Below are 24616 nucleotides of genomic sequence, written 5' to 3'. Positions count from 1 at the left end.
TATAATGAAACTTGATATGGTAAGAACATTATGTGGGTTTTTTACGATGATTTAGTTTTTAAGTGAGTTATTTGATTTGTAATTTATTAATTATTTTAATTTTTAATTTGATTTTCAGACAGTCCAAGTTAGTTCAATTTGGTTCTAGATTGAAAATTCAAAGTTCAAACAGTTCGTATCAACTGTCACTCATTTTTAAGTGGTAGGTACCTACTGGTATCAATTATATATTGTATTTATTTAAATGAAAAAAAACTGCCGATTTGCAAAGCATAGTTAATTTGTTCATTCTACCGTCTGTCGGTGTTAGCTGAATAATAAGCTCTTGTACATATTCGTTTGATGTTAGTTTTTATGAATACCTATACATATATTATTTATAAAATTAATTGTGGCTATAGAATGAACAATTTTTCTATATACTTAATTTCGTACAATTACGTCACAGCGAACAAATAGGTACAGATTTGTTAATTCTGATCACGGCATCACTAATAAATTGTATGTTACTTTTAACTTTAAAAGTATATTTTAAGTAAGTATATTAAATTCAACTTTTGAATTGTTCAATTTTCATTTTTCTAATAACTTTATTAACATAACTCGGAACTTCTTAAATAATCAAGCTTGTGTAAAATACTTCACACAGGTACTATTATGAATAGGTGGTAGTTAAGTAGATTGTTTTTATAGTATATCACTAGGTAGATATAGCTTCATGATGAAATCATCATTGCCAAGTTATTTAAACATGTTGTGTACATACGCTAGTTGTCGTAAAACACGAGGTGGATACCTACCTATAATTTATTGTATATATATGCGTTTGTTGTCATCAACATATAGTATACCTACACATTAATACTTCCCTATATTCCGCAAAGTTGTTACGATGGCAACCGCGCTTGTGACCAAACATACATTTGGACATTTGGTTGTTTTACGTTACCAATTTATTATTTGTATCTCCACAGTGGTTGTATACATACGTAGTTTAATTAGCTTTGATATGAAATACACAAAATATATCATTTTTGTTCATTTCATTTGAGAAAAATGTGCATACAAATCATACAATTTATCAAATAATCAAATAGGTACTTATATATTATTGGTTGTACATTACCTAGTGAAAAACATATTATGTTGTAATACTTAATTGTCATTTCTATAATTTATGATTTTATTTGTAGTACATTAAAATATTTTTTTTTATTTTTTTTTCATTCATATAATATTACAACCTTTACACTAATGGTACAATAAGTATGAACGCTAATATCAGAATAAAAACGCATATTAATTTGTTCAAGAAACCATCCAGCGATAGTACTTCGGTGGTGAAATATAGCAAACAGAAAATATGTCATCAAAGAAGAAGACCAATACATTGTCAAAGGTTAATAACGAACATTCAATGGAACAAGGCACTTCAATTGACTTAAACAACTTTGATAATGGTTAGATTTGTATTTTATTATTTTATGAAAGTATAATATTATAGGTACTTGGAAATTGGAATAATTCCAAGTTGGAATGTATTTTAAGAAAATAATTTTCTAATATTTAACATTTTTAAAATCGACAGATTCAGCAGAAATTCTCAAGGACGATTTAAAAATTGTGTTCATACCTAAAACATTACACGAACATTTTGAATGTGTCGTAGGAAAACACGTTTTTATAGATAAACCGTGGACCAAGATATCTCGTAAAAAAATTATTGATAATTTGCAGTCACAAAATATGACCTCATGTTTTTGGAAATTTCAAAAGGAAATTGAAGTAAAAACAAATTATTCATTTTGCACATAACAAAAATATTGCCATGTTTTTATTAAAATGTAATTGTTGTTTTTTTTTTTATCAGGGTATTACAAACGATTATGTTTTAGTTGGATATAAACCCTTTAGTAGTACAGATGAGGAATTTTTATTATGTACCACGTATAAAGCAAAACATTGTATCGAAGAAACACAAGTACAAAATAATATAGGAGGTGAACTTAAAAAAAAAGTTGAGCGGTCAATGTGTCGTGTACCAGGTCCTTGGGACTCCAAAAGCAGCGACAAAGATATCGAAGAAATAAAATCAGTACAAACACGTGAAAAGGTGTAATTATTTGTTATACTTACTATCTACTAAATGAGTTTTATTAAATAAATTCTGTGATAAAACCATACAATATGTGAATTATTTTTTATCTCTGTGGATGACCAGGATAAATTTGAATCTAGTTCATATTAAAATATAACCTAAATGAATAGTATACAAATATTGTATAAGAACACTATTAAAGCTACTTACCAACTTGGTAGATTTTATTAGATGATTTTAATATTTATTATATTATATGCACATATATTTATATATGTTTAGGTATAATATACAAGTAATAAGTACTCATAACTAATGACAAATAATAAACAAATTATAAATTAACAGATAACATACAAATGGAAACTTCCAGCTGGGAGACTTCAAGCTGAAGCAGAATTTGAGGACTCGAATTCAAAATCTGTAAAAAATGAATATGTAAAATTAGAACCACGGCCAAAAGAAATCTTCAAAAGTAGTGATGCTTTAACAATGGAATCAAGTGTTCAAGTAGGTATAAGTCATATAATTAATATTTCATTAAATAATATTAATAGTAAGTATTTTCAACTTTAAATAAATTATTACTCATTTTTTAGGCTGTCAGAAAAATGATCAACACAGAAATGCAGACAATTCCAAGAATCAAATATAATAAATGTATTCAATCAGTTGCCGTCGAAGAGGAAATGTTTCAGTTACAACCTTTAAATACATCAGAAAAAGCTCTTGATGATTTTTTAAACAAACATGTTCCTAAGTAAATATTTTAATCTATATAAAAATCAGGGATGGGCAAGATACTCAAAAATCCTTATCGAGATACTAGATACTAGACACTTAGATTTGGAGTATCGAGGTACTAGATACTCAATACTTGATACTCGATACATTTGAAAAAATTAGTCATAGCCTATTAGTTAAGTATAAATATATTATAATAAGTCAATCGTTAAATTAAATAAATAAATAATAATAAAAATAAATTATAGATATCATCATATCAAATAGTATAATATAATGACTCGACAAAAAACGTTAAATGTATTCAACTTTAAAATTTCAAATATTAATTAAGTATAAATATATTATTGTGTTCATTACATACTTTATTGCCGTCATCTGTCGCACGAAAGGTAGACTATATAGACATACAGACATACAGTCTACAAGTACGAATAGTATGATGCACTATGTACTTTGTATAGTCATATAGATTACGGATAAGGATATCTAATGTAGGTACCTCAAGGTACGGACGTCCGGTAAAGACGTTAAGTCCCATTCAACGTATATGTGTGATGCGTCACAGTACACTGCAGATATAACTTAACAATATGGTTGAAAAATAATTATGGATTTATAAATTTAAATACAATGCGCATATTATTTTACACATATTGAAGTATTATACTATTAACATAGTCAAACAGTCGCGATTGGTAGATGGGCGAGTAAAAATAATCCTATAAAATTAATTTTTCAAAGTATCGCATTAAAGTATCGAGTATTTTTCAACAAAATTATTTTGTGAAATACTCGATGCATAGTCTAAAAATGTATCGCGATACAAGATACTAGATACAATGGTATCTAAGATACGTATCTTAGGTACTTGTATCGAAGATACTGCCCAACCCTGATAAAAATTGAGTTTTACACAACATTTTATATTAACCCTTAATATTATAATGTTTAATGTAATTTTTATTTATTATCATACCATAACGATATTGCTAACAAATAAATAATTAAGTACCTATTAAATTATTTAAATTATATAGTACAGCCACGTATGTGGTAATATATATACATACCTATAATACGTCATATATATAATATACAGTTTTTCAAAATTGTGTGAGTTACCTATGGTGCGGATCATTTAAGAACTCATAGATATACTTTCGTCTTTATTATAAGTTATAATTATTGTTATTATTATTGTTTTAAATTAAGCTTAGTGAATCAGTTGCACTACAATGAATTATACGATTTATACCGTGATGACTATAAACTGTTAAAAAATGAAAATGAAAACGAAATCGAACAAACATCCAAAGTTATAAAACTTCTACCTAGATATCAGAATGAGGTATCCAAAAAAAGATACGTATCTTGTCATGCTTGGCATCCTACGATAGTGGGTAAAATAATCATAAGTTGATGAGATTTCATAGATAAAATAAGTGTAGACTATGTTAATTTTGTAGGTATTTTTGCAGTATCTTACACGATAAATAGTAATGAGTTATATAAAACTGTGGGTTTGGAAACGTCTGATGAAGAAATTACTAAGTCAACAGTTAAAGACGAAAAATACGGTATATCCTACAGCGATGAAGATATCGACACAGACTCTCCGAGTAACCGGCCAGAAACTAAACTTTTAGACGAGAATTACAAAGAAAAGATCATTTCTCTGTTAAACAAAGAATTTGTGCAGGTAAATTAATATGTAATTAAAATAAATATAATATTGAACGTTGAGTATGTTAATTTTAAGAGAATGAGGATAATACAACTGGCCGAGGACGAAAAAATTAACCAACAATATAGCCATGACATTAATAGACAGTTGCGAAACTCTTTAATTTATTTTTCTCACGAAAAAACTTCCATATACAAAGATCTTCCACTTGTAAATTCAGGTAGATATGCATTTGCACCTTAAACGTCAGTCTATAATGAACAATATTACCAATGATATGAAAAAAATTGATATTTTTTTATTTTCATAATTAGATAACAAATCTTTGGTTGACGAGAATATAATTATCAAAGAAGCTCAGAGTGAACTAATGAGTGTTGATGCCCTGCCAAGTATAGATCAACAGTATCAATTACATTTGAATAACGAGTTTTCCATAGATGAAAATGAATATGAAGTACAAAATAAAGAAATTTATGACACTAAAAAATCTGCTAATATTACGAGTACTACAGACAAGAATGAAGGTGAAAACGGGATAGACGTGATAGATCATCATGATTCTGACACAGAAAGCTTTTATAATATTTGGGGAGATGATGAAGAATGGTTACACGATAACAAACTAAGGAATGCTGTTAGAAATATTCATAGGTAATTCACACTTCTATCAAGTTTTTTTTATATTAATGTGAAAATATTATTATTTTTTGTTTTTTTTAATAGGAAATTTAATAAGCAATATGATCGAGAAGCAAGAGAAGAAAAATTGTTTAGACTCTTGAAGTCTCAATCCAAGTACACTGAAAAAAAAAATAAGTAAATTTTCTTAAAATTATATTATTATAATTTATAATTAGACAAGCATATTCATGATGTATTATTTTATTTTTTTATCTAAAATATAGAATCGATGATATGGAAAAAGAGAGAATGAAATTAACCAAAGACATGTTTGAAGCTGGAGATATGTACCAAAAATTAAAGTATCAATTAGAAAATAAAACTAAAAAGCGAAGAAAATCTTCGTCAAAGCATAAATTACTGAAAAATGATGAAGTACCAAAGATTAAACGTGAAAATACAACAGTAATGGATGAACAAAATAACTCTGTCTTCATTTGGTCAGTTAGTGATAATATTTATCCAAAGGTATTTAATATTCAGTAGTACTTATACTATATAATATTAATATATTAAACTGTTCATAAAATTAATAATTAATTACATACATATATAAAAAAACGAATTTCTAGTTAAGGTTGGAGAGTGCCGAAGAAGTGCGTTGTGTTGAATTTAATCCTAGACACGGTAACACTGTTGTAGGAGGGTTAACAAATGGGCAGATTTGCATATGGGACATTGAAGGAAAATTGGAGATGCCAGGTTCAAATGATTTGAACATGTCAGAAAAAGAAAAAAAACATCACGAACATTTAGTAAAATTATAAATATTATATAGTTGGATGTAATTATCATACAAGTTACCTACAAAGTTTAAAATAAAAATGTTTACAGTGGGCGCACATGAATTGGTCGTTGGACGTTAAGTTTGAAACTAGAATTAAATCAGCAGCACTAAGTGCAATTTTGGAATCTCATTTATCAACTGTGACTGCAATCCAATGGATTCATCCAATGAATAAAGTTAGTCGATTTAAATAAGTATTAGTAGTTAGTACCTATTTAACAACCAGATCCGGATGTAATGCAAAAAATACATACAATTTTAACTTTATGTAGTTGGCTCTCCAACTATGTCCAATCGACATCAGACCAATTTCAACATTTAGTAACCTTTTAGTAGGTAACTAATTGTAACCGACATCAAACAATTTGTAACCAAACTGCTTCGCCGAAAAAACTCAATTTCCATTTCGGGGGCTTACTTCACGCAGTCCCCACAACTTTGTTCTATCGAATCCGGACCTATCCTAAAATTTAGTAAGATCTGGATTCAATGGAATAAAGTTGGGGGAGCTGCGTGAAGTTAGCCCTCCGAAATGGAAATTTAGTTTTATCGGCGAAGCAGTTTGATTAAAAATTGTTTGATGTCTGTTACAATTAGTTACAAAAAGGTTACTAAATGTTGAAATTGGTTTGATGTCGATTGTACATAGGGGGGTTGGGGGGGGGGGGCAACTTCATAAACGTAAAATAATATCGAATTAAACCAAGTCAGGTAGCGATATTTGTAGGTATATTTTATAAACGTTGTCTTATAAACTTACGTGAAAAATATCATTGACATTTTTTCCCATTGAAATCAAATCATGAAATAAATTGGGTCTACTTGGGTCACATATAATACAGAATAAAGTGATTGCTGTGATTTTCATTTTTTTTAAATAGTTATTATGTAATTTATTAAAAATAAATCCCACTGGCTACTATTCTTTTTTATTGCACTCTATAACTGTTGTAGTGGTTGAGGCAATATTACAAGTTAATAGCTTATGTTAGTGTTAACTAAATTATTAAATCCAGAAATATGTATTTGTTTATTTGTATTTACAATAGTTGTATAAAATATAAATTAAGATTAAATAAAAAATAACAAATGTATAAAGAAGTTATTATTACAATATTAGTTATGAACAATCTTAGTTTTAATATGTTGTATTATTTTTTTAATTAACTGGAAATGGTGAAATTATTATAATTGATTCTTTAACTACCTAGTTAAGTTATTAATAAGTTAACTAGAATATTAACTAACTAATTATCTTCAAAAGTTAAAAAAAAATACCTAGTAAAATTATTTTTTTTTAAGAAACGTACCTGTATATCTAATAATATACATATATGTACCTATTATAGGTATTTAAGTGTCATATTATTTATTTTATTATCATACCCATGCATATCATTTCCTATTAGTTATTCCCTACTACTTTTTATTTATTTATTAGGAAATAGTTTTTTTTTAAATATGAAAAGCTAATAAAAACAAAAATTTTACTAGTTTTACACGAGTTTTTACATAAACAAAATGATTTAGGTACCTGATTGATTTCTTTTTTTATGACTTAATCCTATAATAATTTTAATATTTTAATATAATATTTCGGTATATTATTCAAAGTAGGTATACTATAATAGTAATACACTAATACGATTCACGATTTTATTATTTTGTTTTTCAGATAACTCCATTGGGCAAATTTATAAGTGTTCATGAAGGAGAATTTTCAGATCAATTTTTTTCTGCTTCTATGGACGGCACTATAAAACTTTGGGATTTGAATTCGAAACCAATGCCAAGAATCATTAAAAAAAATACAACTAACACTGGTTTTGAGAACCCAGAAAAGCTGAACAACTATAAATCACCATTGAGCATTTACAACAACCGTCTAAAGCCTTCGTATACGGTTAGAACATTAATTGTAATTAAGAAACAGTTTATAATAAGTAACTACTATACGTCTTGTCTCTTGATACTAATGAGTTAATGTTATAAAATATGAGTTGAAGTTTTCATTGTATTTGTTGATAGTAACTAATTTAGTAAGAATTGGAAACTTGGGTATAGGATATAGGTAACTATGCAAGAGACATTGATGTGCCTTAACTTTTAAGCATTTTCTGGTTTTTATTTGTCAGACATAACAGGATATTACCAATAGTCGAACTGTATTTTATTTAGTTAATAGGACATGATTTTTGTAGGTAATTAAATTTGTCAATAATTGTTTTCAGTTAGATTTTGAATATTATATTATGAACTAATAATATACAGTTTTTTTATTATTTCAATCTCTAAAAATGTTTATAATATTGCTATGAGTCGATATTTTCTGTGGATCAAACTTGCAGGGAAAGTTAATATTAATTAAAAATAGAAAAAATGGAAGCTTATAGAAATTATTATACTACATCTAGGTAGGTATCTAGTATCTACACGCACATTTTTTTCTCGGTATTAATAAGAAAATAGTTTTTGGTGCGTGACTAAATAGTCGTGTTGTACAGTTGCATTATACAACTAATCTACTTATTTATTCAAATTTTAAACTAATAGTTAATACTATATATAAAACAATATTACGATATTTGGATGTAATGTATATACGTTATTAAATATTGTAGATCATAATCAAAGAACCTGAAAAGACAATTCACAGCCCCATAACAGCGTTGTCTTTTGAGATACCTTTAATGCAGTATAATTATACATCCGATCAACCACTAAGTATTGGAAAACGACAGTTTGAATATGGTAAACATTAACACTATTATAACAAAATAAATCATTAAAATATAGGAATGATCGTTATATATGTCTTATTACTGTAGTGCCGGAAAAATCAAATGATCCAAATCGTATTTTGGTCGTTGGTAGTATTATGGGTCAAATCGGAGTGGTCACTTGGCATGGTTATGATACATACCAGCAGGGTCGAAATAGTGAAGGTGTGTAGCAATATACTGTATGGTTACAACTCAAATATTAAACTTATACATTTACAGAGTGCAAAAATATTTGGTGGGGACAAGTGCACGATGGACCGATCAACTACATTAAAAGAAATGTTTTTTACCCAGATATTCATTTAGTATGTGGTGGACACGTTGTATCTATTTGGAGTTTGAACTACAAAGTAAATTTAGAAAAGTGTCAATAGAATTCTAATATAATATATTTAGTATAATTAGTAATTACTAAGAATGTAAGCTCCATGCACGAAATTTAAAATTGTTACTTTTAAATATGCGCGTAATTATATACATTAACAAATAAAAGTGAATTAAAATGTAATATTAATATACCAAATTAAGTAAAATTACATTTTATTTAAGTATTATAACATTTTTTTCTAGTAGAAAATATAATGCTTTTTTTCTAATGCGAAACTAAACTAGTTTACTTTTGAGTGATCAAATGCGAAAATACACAGTAGTTTTCTAAAGCGTCGGGAAAAACAAACAACAAATTAAGGAAAAACTGAGATTTTGATTCAAAACCACTTTTCGAACAAATCTATATTGGTTTTTGGTGTAGGCAACTAAAAATAATAACTTACTGTACATGTAATTACTAATTTTCACCGAATGTTTGTAATGTAATTTTCTATACACCATAATATTTTCAAAATATTTCAACTCTTTTTATAGGTATAAGAAAATTTCGAATATTATTAATTCTTTCGCTCAGTCAAAAAATACTTACATACAAGGTCCCGCAGTAATTTTTTATGAGCGTCTGAAGTCAGAATTTTGACAAAATTTGTCAAAATCACAAAAATCATAATTATTTTGAGTTAGATATTCATAAAAAATTGTCTAATTATATGTAAGATTATAGAACTTACTAAAATATTTCACATAGATTATCCTACCTCAAACAAAAAAAAAATTTTAAAGGAAAATCAAACTAATTTTTGATGAGTGTTTGTAATTTAAATTTTTTCGACATTGCATTTTCAGCCCCAAATTAACGAATTCTTATCGAATAATTTCCTTATTTGGTTTTTATTAAAAAGCAAATAACTGTTAGTACTTAAATTTTCACCAAACGTTTTTTCTATCGTTTTGAATGCACGATAAAATTATCAAATTATGTATATATAAACTAGCTGACAGACAGACTGTCTCCGTTCAGAATTGATTTCGTTTACCATGATATTTTATTATTAAATTCAAATGTAACACCTTCCATTACAGTAAACCATTTATAACCTACTATACAGCGGAGTGGTATCCACCTTTTTGTATAATATACATTATTCTATATGTTATAATTTGACAACGATGAAAAACAGTACTTAGGTAATGTTTTTATATTTATTAAAGAAAATATGCGATAGTAGGTATTATGAACGAAACAAATAAACAAAATAAACAAAATTAATAACATACAAATATCACACTAAATAGACAAAATAAATGTTCATACATTCAATATTATTATATTGGTAAAAAAACATTGGTATAAAGCAAACAAGATTGAACAAATTGAATTTGTTCCGTTAACGTAATATCAAAAAATAATGTGCGCATTAATTTAACTTACAGTCCATGTTATAACTCGTATAATTACTGGCTTATTAACTAATGATATTTATTTTAAAAAAAATGGAATTATAAAAATAAATTAAAACTACAAGTTTACTTTAGGGTGGTCCAGTTTGGTGGAAGCGTTTCAATGATCTAACAAACAGCATTTTATGGTCTACCACTCATCCCGCAGAATTTCGAGTGTCCTTTAACACAGATGGGGTCTTACAATTTTGGAATTTCATGAAACACACTCACCAACCTTACTATACAACGGATATTTTTCTTAGTGATGGGCTAATAACAAGTAAACATTTTGAAATCATGAATACTATTATAAAAAAATATATAAATAATAATATTAATCATAACTTAACATTGCACGTTGCTGTAATATTTAATACACTTGCAGCTTTATCAGCCCCGTATTCACCAATACATTTCATTGGTACCGAACGGTTAATATTCTCTGAAGGTATTCATGAAGTAATGAATTATAAGAAAAACGAATTGATCAGTTTCTCGGATTCCACTGGGGCAATAATGATGATCACCACAGATGTTCCGGTAATGGAACCAAATACAATCGAGGAGGTTGGACGAGTATTTGAGAAGGAGGTGATTTGGAGAAAAGAATTGGATGGATGGAACAGTAAGTATAAAGAAGAATTTAGAGCCATGAGAGAAAACGATGTGGGCAGTCAAGATTACTGGGAAATTAAATCACATGTACCAAATTCGGTTCATAGCGATAATCTCCAACCAACGTTGTCACAGGAACAAATAAAGAGAAAGATCTGGGACGAAACTTTCAAGTAAATAATTAATAAATAACTTTTTGTACAATTCTAAAATTAACATTGGTAAAATATTTGAAAAACGAATAATTTCAGTTGGTGTTTTAATCGTAAAGGACCACAAACGCGTTTAGGTAAAATGAGAGATAAATATTTACAACGGGAAAAACGACATATGATTGAGGCCATGATGAAAAAAAAGAATGTTGATCAAAAACAGTTAGAAGAATATTTCAAAGGACTAGAGGAAAACAAGTATAACAAAGATGATATTACAAATATGAAATTCGAAGCTGATGAATCCTATAGAGACATTGTCAACAAAATATTAGCTACTGAAAATACAGAGGAACATGTATAATTGTGGTTTTAAACCTAACTAACCTTTACCTCAACTTAATCATAATAAAAAAAATATTTACTTATAGATGTTAGATTTCGATTCAAAAAGTAATGAGTCAGTTGACATGAAAAAAACAGTTGAAACAATTCAGCAACTGTTGGTAACTGACATTGCTGTTGAAAAAGAAAAGTTAAGTAATTATATAAAAAATAATCCATATAAAGCCGACCAGGAAGACTGGGCTCAAGTAATCGAATTTGCAGAAAAGAACGTTAGGGAAATATTAAATTATCCAACTCTCCTAAAAAGTCCAGCATTGCGGTAATTTCTTGACCATTAATAAGAAAATATTAAATAATATCAAGATTAATTTATATTAATATTACCTATACTTCTTACCCATGTTTATCATAATTTTTTTTTTTGTATAAAGTATGACGCGCCGGGAATTGGCGAAAAAATACATTAATGAAGGTTATAAGATTAAAGAATGGAAGACTCGTAAAGATGAACATGCATATGATCGGTACGAAATGAGAAATAACAGAATCGATGTATTAAGAACTATGTATGGGAAAAGTTATAATCCATACTGGGACAAGGACTTGCGACCACAGACAATGAGAGATGCCATCCGGATGCGATTAACCGAGGCAGCGGATGATAACGATGAAAGATTATATGAAAGTTATTTCGAAGGAAAAAGTGGTAACTAAAAAATATACCTAGTATACAAAATAAATTATACTTAATCACCTATTCACATAAAATATTTGTTCATAGGTGGAGACAACAGCTGTTACGCTGATTATTTATCATTAATGGGAACAAGGCCCATGTCCAGTTATCCCGAAGATTATTCAGGCGTCTCCGAAAGAGAGCTATCGATAAACGATGACGATGAAAGCAATAACGCTACTGAATTTGATGGTTCCAACAGAAATAATGATCAAGAAAAAATAAGAGACCCATATAGCCAACGGGCATACAATGAATACGACGAGTATCAAGATTTAGAAACACTTGATGAGCATGATCAAGAAGATGACGAATAAATTCCAATGACCTCGAACGAATTCAATGAAAATAATAATTTAAGTAATACGATTTAAAATAATATTTTACTTTATGTATATGTACATACATATTACATATACATCTTAAAAAATGATATAATTCACTATTTTATTTTGAAAAAAAATGTTTTTAAGTATTTACATAATTTAGCTGTTTACTTTATAGTTTATACACTCAAACAGTACCTATAATACGGTGTGCTGATTTGTAATTTTATATTAAAAACTTTTTGACAAGTAACCTTTTATTATTATTATTATTATTATTTATTAGTCAACTATTTTAATCCCTAAAAAATATTAATCTAAAAAATAGTTTCAATATTTATAAAACCAAACCAATTATTATTAAGTTTAGTATATTTATTATTATATCTCGGCTGTCCAAAATATTGGATAACGCAGCTATAAAACCGATTGTGATTATCTTTATAACTTATAAGTTAAATACTTTTAATACAGATAAATAATAATAATTATTATTATTATTTTAAAATAATATACTTTAGCTGTTTTGAACAGTCGCTTTTATGTCTTTTAGCTATTTTATGCTTGGCCATTTTGCCATCGCTGTTTTGACATTCGCTATTGTGGTTTCGCGGTTTAGACGTGATACCGCTGCACAGTTATAGTACCTAGGTGTCTAAAGGGGTTGTTGTAACGGATGTGTTAAATTGGAATTTAATGATATGAAATCATTGTATACGAAAAGTAGTGATGAGCAAAACAAGACCAAGACCAAGACTTTCAAAATCTTGGTCTTGGTCTTGGTCTTGCAGACTCAGTCTTGGTCTTGGTCTTGGGTATACACCTTAATATTGGTCTTGGTCTTGGTCTTGCAGACTCGGTCTTGGTCTTGGTCTTGGTCTTGCGCAAGACTCTTGCAAGACTCTTGCTATTTTCACAAAATATATAAAAAAAAAACTAAATACCTGTTATAGCTGTGTGTAGGTTTTTTGCCATGATATCTAAGATGAAACTTAAGTCCAATATATTACATAGTATATTCATAAATCAAACATTAACATAAAACAAGTCAAACAATTTAATTTTTATTATACTCGTTTAAAACTTTGCATTTTCGAGGAGCCGATTTCGAGTAATATATAATGATACCTACCGTAGTCCGTAATGACTTTCAGCAATTATTAGTATATTCGATTCAAAGTACGGGTGTATTATGGACATACATCATTCTATTTTGACAACTTTCGACGTCTTTATCGATTTTGGGAAAATAAAATAATTTTCCAGTAATTGTTAATTAGTATGAAAACTACCCATGTTATTTTGTAATATTAATCCTCATTATATTTTTAATCTTTTTTTCAATAATCGCCTTTTCCTCGAATACTGATAAAATGTCATTACAATACAAATAAATTCTTATAACCTATTTTTGTTATAAATTATTAGTTAATGGAATCTAGAATGTGTTTTCGGGGAAAAAAAAAATTTGCAAGACTGCAAGAGTCTTGTAGTGATGATCTTGTTTTGGTCTTGTTCTTGCAAGCCTAATCTTGGTCTTGGTCTTGCTAGACCAGTACCATCTTGGTCTTGGTCTTGGTCTTGGTCTTGCAGCAAGAGTCTTGCGAGACCGCAAGACCAAGACCAATTTTGCTCATCACTAACGAAAAGTGATTCTGACAACTCTGTCAACCTATCATGGTACTAAGTGTGATATTCTATAATATTATTATTATTAAAGTAATTTATTTTACTATTAAACATTATAGTACTTAAACCAGTAGGTAGAATTAATATTTGCTAAAAACATTGCATTTGAAAACTTCAATGTGCGTATACAATGTAATAATATACTTTAAATGTTTCATACATAAGTATTAACAATGAACAATATTTTTAAACTACAAAAAAATAACTAAATTGATTATAATTCTTCGTTTGAAAATATAGTTTCTTCCAAATTTGAACAAATTTTTCTATACAATAAATTTTAAAAATATATTTTTTTAATTTTTTGAGTTACTTATTAAAAATGTATTATACATTTTCAATCCTTAGTTGTAAAAATTAAAAATTAATAATAACTACCTACAAAAATGTTTTATCAACATTTACTTATGACATAAAATAATTCTGTCCACCTTTCATTAATACTTTTGAACTGCTTAAAAACTAACTTATGAGAGCCTTGTATTATATTTTCAAGATTTTTGACACAAAAAATTTTTTTATTGACATTTATAGATAACAAATTAGAATTGAAAATAAATTAAATATTTGACATGTCTTTAAATAACTCAATAAAAGTCAAAATATTCTAAAAATTGTGTCATTTATGGAAAATAATGAAATAAACATTAATTGGTGGTTCATGAGGATATTCGTTTTTAAATTACAACAAGTAACCTTTCTACGAAAATTCGTTTTTATGTTATACCTATATCAAAAAACCAAGTCGATTTTGTCGTGTTGTAGGCGGACTGTCCAAGATCTAAATTATGGTGGTTTTTAAACAAATAGTTGAAGACAATTTAGACAATTTAAACAGTGAATACAATTATAGTTTATTTCTACTTAAATTTAAGTAAAAATTATAATAGCGTACAAGTCGTGTCGATGTGAGTGGTGTGGAGGTGCTCAGGTCTCGACATTTATACGGTACATCTGATTTTGCAGCACTCCTGGGACTCTTAAAAGTGATGACTAATCAGTAATCCGCTGTCTTGGATCGGCTCATGTGTTTTGCAGATGTATTTTGGGTGTGGTCGTCGAATGCGAATACTAACTGCGAGTAGCAGTTAATTGATGGTCATCGAGAACCATCCAGACATCCAGTAGTACCAACTTGTAACATGGCTTAAATAATGTATAATACTAGAATCATGTGTATTATGTTACTTATTTTATCTATTCGTTATATAATTGGTTTTATGGATTCGTCGAATTCATAGTCCGCAACAGTCGTAAACTGACTTTGAATAAAAATTCCTGTTTTTCCTTAATTTTTTTTCCCGATACTTTTAAAAACTTTTGTAAATTTTAAATTTGTACTTCTCGGATGCACAAGCTAAATTCACTTTTCTATCAGAAAAGTTACTGGAGTTTAAAATCAAAGCATTTTTTTGACCTACTTATTGTATACACTAAGACACAAATAAATATATACCGATAGTGATTCTTATTTATCATTGAACACTTATTAATTTAAAAAGTGTAAATTTTTTTGAAAATATTTTTTTACATAGTTTCAAGTCGCTTATAAAATAACGTTTTTCTTAAAAAATTATATTTTTAAATATTTTTTATCCTTATAATTTTCTAAGTTTTTTACTTTTTTGAATGACAACATTCGATTTTAATTTTATATTCCAAAGCAGAATATTTTTTTTAACATTTTGATACATGAAAATCGAATTTGGGGCGAGTAGTTTATGAGTTATAGATATTCAAAGTATAGATGAGCGGAGAAGTAGACAAACATTTCGCGGAGTAACCCCGTACCACTCCACTGCACTCATCTAAACTCTGAATATTTATAACTAATAAACTAATCGCCTCAAATTCAATTTTCATGTATCAAAATACCAAGAACAATATTCTGCTTTGGAATATAAAATTAAAATCGAATGTTGTCATTCAAAAAAGTAAAAAACTTAGAAAATTATAAGGATAAAAAATATTTAAAAATATAATTTTTTAAGAAAAACGTTGTTTTATAAGTGACTTGAAACTATGTAAAAAATATTTTCAAAAAAATTTACACTTTTTAAAATAATAAGTGTTCAATGATAAAAGAATCACCCGGTATATATATAAAAAAATACACACACACATACATATCATTGTAATATAAAAAACAGTCCACTCAGAATCTAAAAAATACAATTATTTTCAAATTATAATGAAATAATGTGTATAACAGAATTACTGCACCGTAAAACTACAATTAAAGTTCATAGTAATATCTTGAATTTTAGTGTATTTCTTATTTTCTCATTGAATTTATCCTCATAAGTTTGAATTTTTTTTTTATCCAACCATTAAACTCTATTCGCATTAAATATTTAAAATGTCAAATTGCTACCTACTGTAGTTAATCACGAGGTCAACTGTAATAACAGTCCATTGTAGTACACCATATTATATATTTTATTAAAAATCTGTGCTTGAAAAATTCAAGTGACTTCCTTAAATAATTGCACTGTATATAAAATGTAGATTATAATAGTCTATACAAGAAGATTACTATCGTCACGTAGCATTTTGATTTTTGAGCTTCGTGTAACAACTTGTTAAAAAGATAGTAAAAAATATTACATTTTAATCAGGGTGCGCATTGTTGTCCACAATTGCCCCGCACTTTTCAACTATAACAATGTATTTTACTTTTTCTAACAAACCGAAGGTTTTGACTTTTGACGATTATGGCCTGCAGAGTTAAAAATTATTATGTGAACAGTTATCATAAAACGCGTACAAAAAATATTATTTCTTTTAACAGGAGGTAATTGAGGGTACAATTAAGTCCTCATTGTCCCACAATTCTATGGAACGGATAGAGCACAATTTGGACAAACGACGGTTAAAAATCACATACCAACACAAACGAATGGAGTAAAATCCCACGGTGGCGGGCTAAACATGTCATTATTGTTATTGAACAAATAATTATCTAAGTATCGTTATAAGCCAAATATTCACGTGCATAATGTTGGCCCCTCTCCAAGACAAATGTATTTGAAAGTTATGCTGTGCTGTTAAAGTGAAACACAACAATTAAAACAAAAGCTCTTAGGTACTGGCTGAATTACAACAAAATTAGGGAGTGCTCCAATAATGTCCCACAAATCATGCTCGAAATGTTCTAGTACTTAAACATAAAATTGTCCATCAAAAAGTTGTACTCTTAGAGTATAATAGAAAGCGCATAACTTAAAAAAAGTTCTACCAACGAAAATAAATTCAAACAAAATTTGGCAGTGTTCTAACAATGTCCAATAAATTGGAACACCACCCAATTTTAATTTAATGCATATGGCCAACTATATGTATTTCAAATTTACAACTTTTTTGTCTTCTATTCCTAATGTATCATTAATAGGTTACCAAAATCTGCACACTAGTTCAGTGATTGCTACAAACAAATAAACAATATACCTAATCATAATACATAATTATCTCATATCAGATTATTATCAACAATAAATTAACATTTAATGATTATATGCATTAAAAAACCAATCAAATAAACGCTAAAATATCTCAAATGTGCATAAATATATGCATTAAAATGTTGAAATATGAATGAAAGAAAATAATTTTGCATAAAAGAATAAGAAAAAATTTTTATTTTTTGATAATTTAATTAAAACAATATATTTAAAATTACAGAACACTACTATAAATACTTTTCTTAATTGTTTTCTGAAATAATGTCAATAGTCAATGATCGTATCGATATTTTCTTATCTTATGGTATACCGTATACGTTTTTTATTTCACCGATTATTGATCTAAAGCCATCTTTGGGAAAACCGATTATACCTAAAATTTATTAAGTATATTTATTAATTTATTTTGATATTAATTGAAACAATAAATATATAATATTTTTTTCTTATATTAAAATACAGTATATATTTCGAAAATGCATTATTTTTGCCATAGATCCATCACCATACATTTTGATGTCCATCAAGTTGGCACTGGCAAAATATTCTAGGACTATAATTCTAATATCAAAAAATTGCTAGGAATTTGCTAGATTTTGCTAGGTCATTTTCAGAATTTTCTAGTATCTCATATTATGATAATTTGTGTTATAAAAATTTATTGTGCAAATAATTATTTATACTTAATAAAAAATGAATAACGAAGTATCGAAGGATGAGGATTTTCTTGAACTTCTAAACTTTATTGCGAATGAACATCGAATACCAAGAATATTCAGGCAGCGTCCGCCGTCCAGATTATTTTCAATGGCTTCGTGATTTTGAGTTTGTAGAAAGGTTTCGTCTATCAAAACCAGCAGTATTGTATGTACATGATCTAATTCGACCAGATATTGAACATCCAACAGACAGGTAATTAAAGTTATGTAGGCAACTAAGCTTTCCTTCAGGATATGCGTCTGAATAAAAATAAAATAAAATACTAAATAGTACTTAATAATAAAGGGGACGAGCGGGTTAGGTTACTCTGCGCCTTTGTTGTACCTGCAGTAGTTAACATTGTATGTTAACTATGCATTGTGTTATATTTAAGTTCAATGATAAATCATTGCATATAGTGTAAGTCTGTGAGCATCTGTTAACATTACAAAAAATGATACTGAGCGGAGACGTTGTATCTTCCTATAAATAATCCTAATATAAATTAGGTATCCAATTTAATAATTTAAATTAAAAATTTAAAAATTGACTATATTATCTTACTTATATACTTATTAACGGTTATTAACGTGATTCATTAAAAAATCATAATAATTCCCACTGTTGGTAGGTACCTATCTATTTTTATTATAAATTACCAAGGTATACCTATCATCAATACATAATAGTTAATAATTATTGTATTATCTGTGGTCTGATAACATGTGACCATCGCCAACGACCATACCACGTTGAATACACCAGTTCTCGTCTGATCACTGAAGTTAAGCAACGTCGGGCGTAGTTAGTACTTGGATGGGTGACCGCTTGGGAACACTTCGTGCCGTTGGCATTTTTTTAAACACGCATTTATAAATAATAACAATCCTTAATAAAAAGATTTCGTACTTATATATTATATTTTGTTTTTGCGATATTGGCCAATACTCACTTACGTTAACGGTAACATGCCTGTACCTATATGGCAAAAAATATTTGTATAAGTATTATTTTTTAAGTATTTGTATTTGTAAAAGTATTTGTAGGTACATAATATTATTTTAATTAAACAACTTATGTGAGATATTATATTACATTTTCAAGTTTTTTGACGGAGGCTAAACTTTTTTATAAACACTTCATTGTGTATAGAAAATTGTACTTTAAGACTTAAAGTTTAAGTACCTAACAGTGCAATGTTTAAAGTCTCTATACGATTATTTTTTTTTTTTAATAACAAAATAACAAACATTGTTAGAGCACAAATCGCATTTGAATATCCAATATACCTACCATAAAAATATAGAACTTCAATCGCTCAGAAAAAATGTATGTCTTTACGCTTAAACTTTTTCATTTTCCGTTATAAAAGTTTCCATGGGAGCTTATATTAAATGTTTAAACTTTAAACAAAAATTTTATCATACATTAATCGCATAAGAAAAGTATAAAGATGCAAAATATTTTGGAAATAATTTTTCTTATGTGTCCAAACAATTTTAATATAAATACATTTGGTGCTATTATTATAATGGATAATAATATAATCTATGAAATCTTAAACTTATGATTTTTCTTATACGTTTTATATATAATAAAATGTTTGTTTTTATTTTTTAAGTAAAAAAGTTTAAACATTTTACAAGTCAGCAGCCAGCAGGATATTAATAGTGAATCGGCCTGTATAATATATTATTTATATATGTATTTGTCAAACTAGTTTAAATACCTACTGTCATATGCGCTGATCACTTCCGACGCATACTTTTTAACACACAAAAATACAAAATACACACCACCTACTAAAAATTCATATAACTTTTATTTTATTTCAACTTCTGTATTATTTAAAGTTGGTTATTATTAACAATTAAACCATTGTATTTGATAATTAATGATTTTAATATCCAGCAAATATACAATATTCAAATATAATTAATAATACTGTGAAAAGTTTTTTTGATTAGGAAGGAAATGGTTTTAGATTTATATCATTATTAACCACCTACATAAATAGTTACTTCCCTGTATCCATATGAATAACGAAATTAACGATTTTATGTTATTATATTGCTTGTCTAAATTGCAAAGCTTAAATATAGACCGTGAACCACAATTTGTTTGATATTATATGTTTTACTAAAATTGCGGTTGAATATAATATCCTAAAATACAAACGTTAAACATATTAACCCATGTTAGTGACACGTCATTATGGATATTGAATTTTTTTTGAAGGATTTATAACCAAAATAACTGTATATGACTTATAAATAGCCACCAATGGCCAATTTCTCCAGAAATGCAAACATACACTACAGGCTTCGCAGTATAAAATTATAATTAGTAAAAATGTAAAAATTATTTTATCATCAATAATATTAAATTTAATATATTAGGTACGTATTTAAAAAAAAAATCATAATGTACCACAAAAATGTCCTCACACCAAGGCGAAATCTTCCGAAATTATTATAAATTATAGTCCATTAATTTTAAATAATTTTAAGTTCATCCTGGTATTTTTAAGTGGATCGTTCCCCGTGAGGAGAAGCTGTTGAAATTTGGGGTACAGCCCTCTTCACTACATGGCCTAATCGATCACGTCTTCAACAGTTTCTCATGGAGTTACGGTCAATTTAAAAATTCCGAGATTATAATATATAATAAATAGTCACATACCTATAATTAAAAATATATAATATTACAGTTTATCTGACCCGATTTCGTCAAGTGAGTATGAACCTGCACATTATTTTTTATTTTCACACATAAATCAAAAGCATAAAAATGACAGAAGTTTGTATGTAAATACATGTTAATTACATACTAAATAATTGATGGAAAAACTTTTGAAAATGTCAATGTGAGGGGGGGGGGGCAGTGGCCTTTAACGATGGAATGGTGCAATAATTACACAACCGGCCAACAAAGTAGGTTAAGTATTTTTAGAAAATTAAAATTTTGAGATTTTTCCGTAACAGCATGCGTAATGAATACTGTTTGGTTTTAAAAACTATAACCAGCACGCTCACTGAACTCTGTAAGTTTAGTAATAATATTGATCTTTACGTATGTTCTATACTATAGAACAGACTGTGTGGCATCTGTGTAAGCATACAATATATTTATACGTTAGTACATTATAATATGTTATTACGTATACTTATTACGACTACAGTCTGCAGATGATTGAACATATGGTACGATATTATTGGGAAACTATAGATTTTACTGCCGGTTGCTGTTAACGTTGTAATAAAATTTATTTAAAAAATCATTTTCGTATAAACGTTTAACCAATCGTAACACAAATACATCCAGAATACAATTTAATTCAGTTTATAATATTAAATTGAACATTTTATTTTATTTTTTCTGAGACCCAGATACCTAATACTATTGGACACAATGTAAAATTAATAATATTTTCATACTTGGCATTTTGGCCATCGTTTATTTTGTACATAAGAACTAAGCTCACATTGACCGATTTCCTATTTTGACCTTAACACACATTGAGTTTATTATTTATTACTATATAGATATTGAATGTTACATTGGTATAATAAAAACTATTTCCGTTTAATATATTTTTGTAAAGGATGTCTGCTTTAGATAATGGTGACTAAATATATATCATACAGCTCACTATTACAAAACTGCACTTCCGATTTCTAATTTTGTGTTTCATATAAACTAGATTAGGTTATCTATAGTTAAATATAAAATGAGAAATAAGGCATATATTTATTACTGTGCCCTATATAATATTATGTTTACTTTATTTTTAAAAATAGCAATATTACATTTTACATGATAGTTTATAAGGAAACTGCAATCTGCAGTCAGCTAAATAAGAGAAAAGTATAGGAAAATTAATATACCTAACAATATTTAAGTGACTCGTCAGTGTGTGACAAGTGATAAGTAAATGGACAGTCGGTGTACTGTTAGTATTAAAGGATATTTACGTATATTTTTGTGAGTCTAAACTGGAAATTGTATCGCCCGTATATAAAATGTATGATTTATTTTTAATTAGAGCACTTTTGCATGATTCTTGCGGAGTTTCGATTTATAATTTATTAATTATTATAATGTCACATGACGAGTTGTAAAACTATAGATTGTAAACTGTTAAATTGTTGAATGCAGTATTTTTGGATTGCAATTATAGGGACCAAAATGATCCTATTTAAATTAATATAAAATATATAACTTAGATAATAATATAAATAGAATAAAATGTCTATAGAATATTACAATTTCATCCAAACACATAAATTCAAATATTATCGGTACGTACACTACCTTATAACCAAGTTTTACTTATAAAGAGACGTTGGTGTCATGGTCTCTTATTAACATAAATAATTAATCACTTTTTTTAGAAAGAGTCTATCATTGTCATATTATAATTTATAATAATAGGTAATCGTTTGAAATTTTTTTAATTAAATTATAATACTAATTTCTATAGTAAAATAAGATGAACAAAAAATGGTTAGTTGACCAAAGGTTTTAAATGTATAATATAGTATTGAATGTCAACAAATGGTGTTGATCGGAGAGTTGGTCCGAAGACATTTAACGTCGAGGACGGCTTGGCTCTTAACTTCCTAAAGTATTTGAAAACAAAGTCTTGTTAAAGGCTTTGTTTCTTTTATCTTTTCTTGTGTTTATTTGACGTTTGTGTATTCATATTGTGTGCGAGAACAATATTTTTCATTTTTATACTAATTGTGTGTTCAACGTTGTACGTTTCGAGTGATTGAGTGAAGTTGCAAGTCGGTAATACGACAAAGTGACGCCATAGGTGACGCCCAACGTGAGTTTCGAACTCAAAATGTCTCGAATGACAGATTAAGAGCTTCATGCCTTACCGACTGACCTAGCTGGACAAGCCAATGACATTACTTTTTTTGTAATTTTGTCTTTACCTTTTCTGTCAATAACATTACTATCTCATGTATATCATTTTTACTGTACCAACCTATATTTTTGTTTTTGGGTATTTACATCATCAAATTTGCGTATTGCGCTTATTGTACATAGATTGTGATTATTGTATTCAGTTAAAAGAAAAATGTTACTTGATTTTTGAAAAGTTAAATTACTTTTTTCTATTTAACTTGTAATTTTTAAAAATTAAAAAAACTGTCAAGTTTCAACCAGGTTTACTCGAAGAGTTAAAAAAATGAGTGAATTTGCCCAGCCTTGCATTATAATATATATTATGTAAATCGTGTGTGCGCACTAGACTTGAGTACCCATCAATATACAGGACAAAGAGAACAATACACCAGTGCTGCAATGAATAGTAACAATACGATATTCGGTACAATATAATAGGTACCTTTGTATTATGTATAACACTTATTCATCCCGGTTTATATTCGTAGCGGCATTGTGATTTGTGGGTGAACAGCGATATTATATTATTATATCGTTCAATAGTCATCACTCATCAGTATATCATATTATAATCATAATTAAATATATGTAGGAAGATTATTTTAACGCATATCTGTCATATCTTAGAAAAAATACAAGAAGTTTTATTTTTTTTTTAAACAATTTTATTTACCAATTTAATATTGTATTGCCTAGACGTCTACAGCAAGTCAACGATAAAAAAAAATCTCCACAAATAATTCGATTATAAGTTGAGACATAGTGCGTACGACGTATATGCATAATGTTATTATAATAATTGTTACCATATTTTATTGGTTAATAATAATAAGTCTTTCAATAATAACAATAATATTATCTGTTAATACATACGAACATAATATTGATATTTTGTTTTTGTTTCTCACAGCGTCTGCTCGTGCGTCTTATTCAGCACGTTTAATACGGCGTACGTCGCATGTTAATAATAATAGTAATAATAATAATAATAATAATAAAAAGTATTTTATAGACTCTATAGTCCGCTGCAGCAATAGTCACGCAGATAAACAATAATGTAATTTACTGCGTATAATCACGCGTACTCAGAATCACTGCGCGCTGCATATCAAAATAT

At 27.7% G+C, this 24616-nt stretch overlaps 2 protein-coding genes and 1 non-coding gene across 3 annotated transcripts; all 3 read left to right on the top strand.

Annotated features, from left to right (window-relative positions):
- The first annotated feature begins 1268 nt into the window (after nt 1-1268).
- Nucleotides 1269-2921, top strand: LOC115035143. Its single transcript, XM_029492834.1, has 5 exons — nt 1269-1460; nt 1589-1785; nt 1871-2113; nt 2447-2608; nt 2698-2921. The coding sequence occupies exons 1-5, from the start codon at nt 1364-1366 to the stop codon at nt 2860-2862; spliced, it is 864 nt and encodes a 287-aa protein (XP_029348694.1). The 5' UTR covers nt 1269-1363; the 3' UTR covers nt 2863-2921.
- Nucleotides 2922-4029: 1108 nt separating this feature from the next.
- Nucleotides 4030-12781, top strand: LOC100571197. Its single transcript, XM_029485905.1, has 16 exons — nt 4030-4749; nt 4844-5183; nt 5256-5348; nt 5438-5681; nt 5786-5968; nt 6048-6176; nt 7676-7903; nt 8622-8751; nt 8829-8945; nt 9003-9133; nt 10650-10836; nt 10942-11344; nt 11423-11681; nt 11755-11990; nt 12103-12377; nt 12453-12781. The coding sequence occupies exons 1-16, from the start codon at nt 4608-4610 to the stop codon at nt 12722-12724; spliced, it is 3369 nt and encodes a 1122-aa protein (XP_029341765.1). The 5' UTR covers nt 4030-4607; the 3' UTR covers nt 12725-12781.
- Nucleotides 12782-19316: 6535 nt separating this feature from the next.
- On the top strand, nt 19317-19435 carry LOC115033451. The gene has a single exon (XR_003838809.1). It is a non-coding gene; the product is annotated as a 5S ribosomal RNA (ribosomal RNA).
- Nucleotides 19436-24616: the final 5181 nt, after the last annotated feature.

Source organism: Acyrthosiphon pisum, chromosome X (assembly GCF_005508785.2).
Source record: "Acyrthosiphon pisum isolate AL4f chromosome X, pea_aphid_22Mar2018_4r6ur, whole genome shotgun sequence".
Taxonomy (NCBI): Eukaryota; Metazoa; Arthropoda; class Insecta; order Hemiptera; family Aphididae; genus Acyrthosiphon; species Acyrthosiphon pisum.
This window is presented reverse-complemented; position numbering and strand designations above follow the sequence as displayed.

Coding starts and splice junctions, on each gene's coding strand:
- LOC100571197 (XM_029485905.1), top strand. CDS start 4,608: ATGAGGATAATACAACTGGCCGAGGACGAAAAAATTAACCAACAATAT. Junction 5,969..6,047: donor AAAAACATCACGAACATTTA/GTAAAATTATAA, acceptor AAATGTTTACAG/TGGGCGCACATGAATTGGTC. Junction 11,682..11,754: donor CTGAAAATACAGAGGAACAT/GTATAATTGTGG, acceptor ATTTACTTATAG/ATGTTAGATTTCGATTCAAA.
- LOC115035143 (XM_029492834.1), top strand. CDS start 1,364: ATGTCATCAAAGAAGAAGACCAATACATTGTCAAAGGTTAATAACGAA. Junction 1,786..1,870: donor AATTTCAAAAGGAAATTGAA/GTAAAAACAAAT, acceptor TTTTTTTATCAG/GGTATTACAAACGATTATGT. Junction 2,114..2,446: donor CAGTACAAACACGTGAAAAG/GTGTAATTATTT, acceptor ATAAATTAACAG/ATAACATACAAATGGAAACT.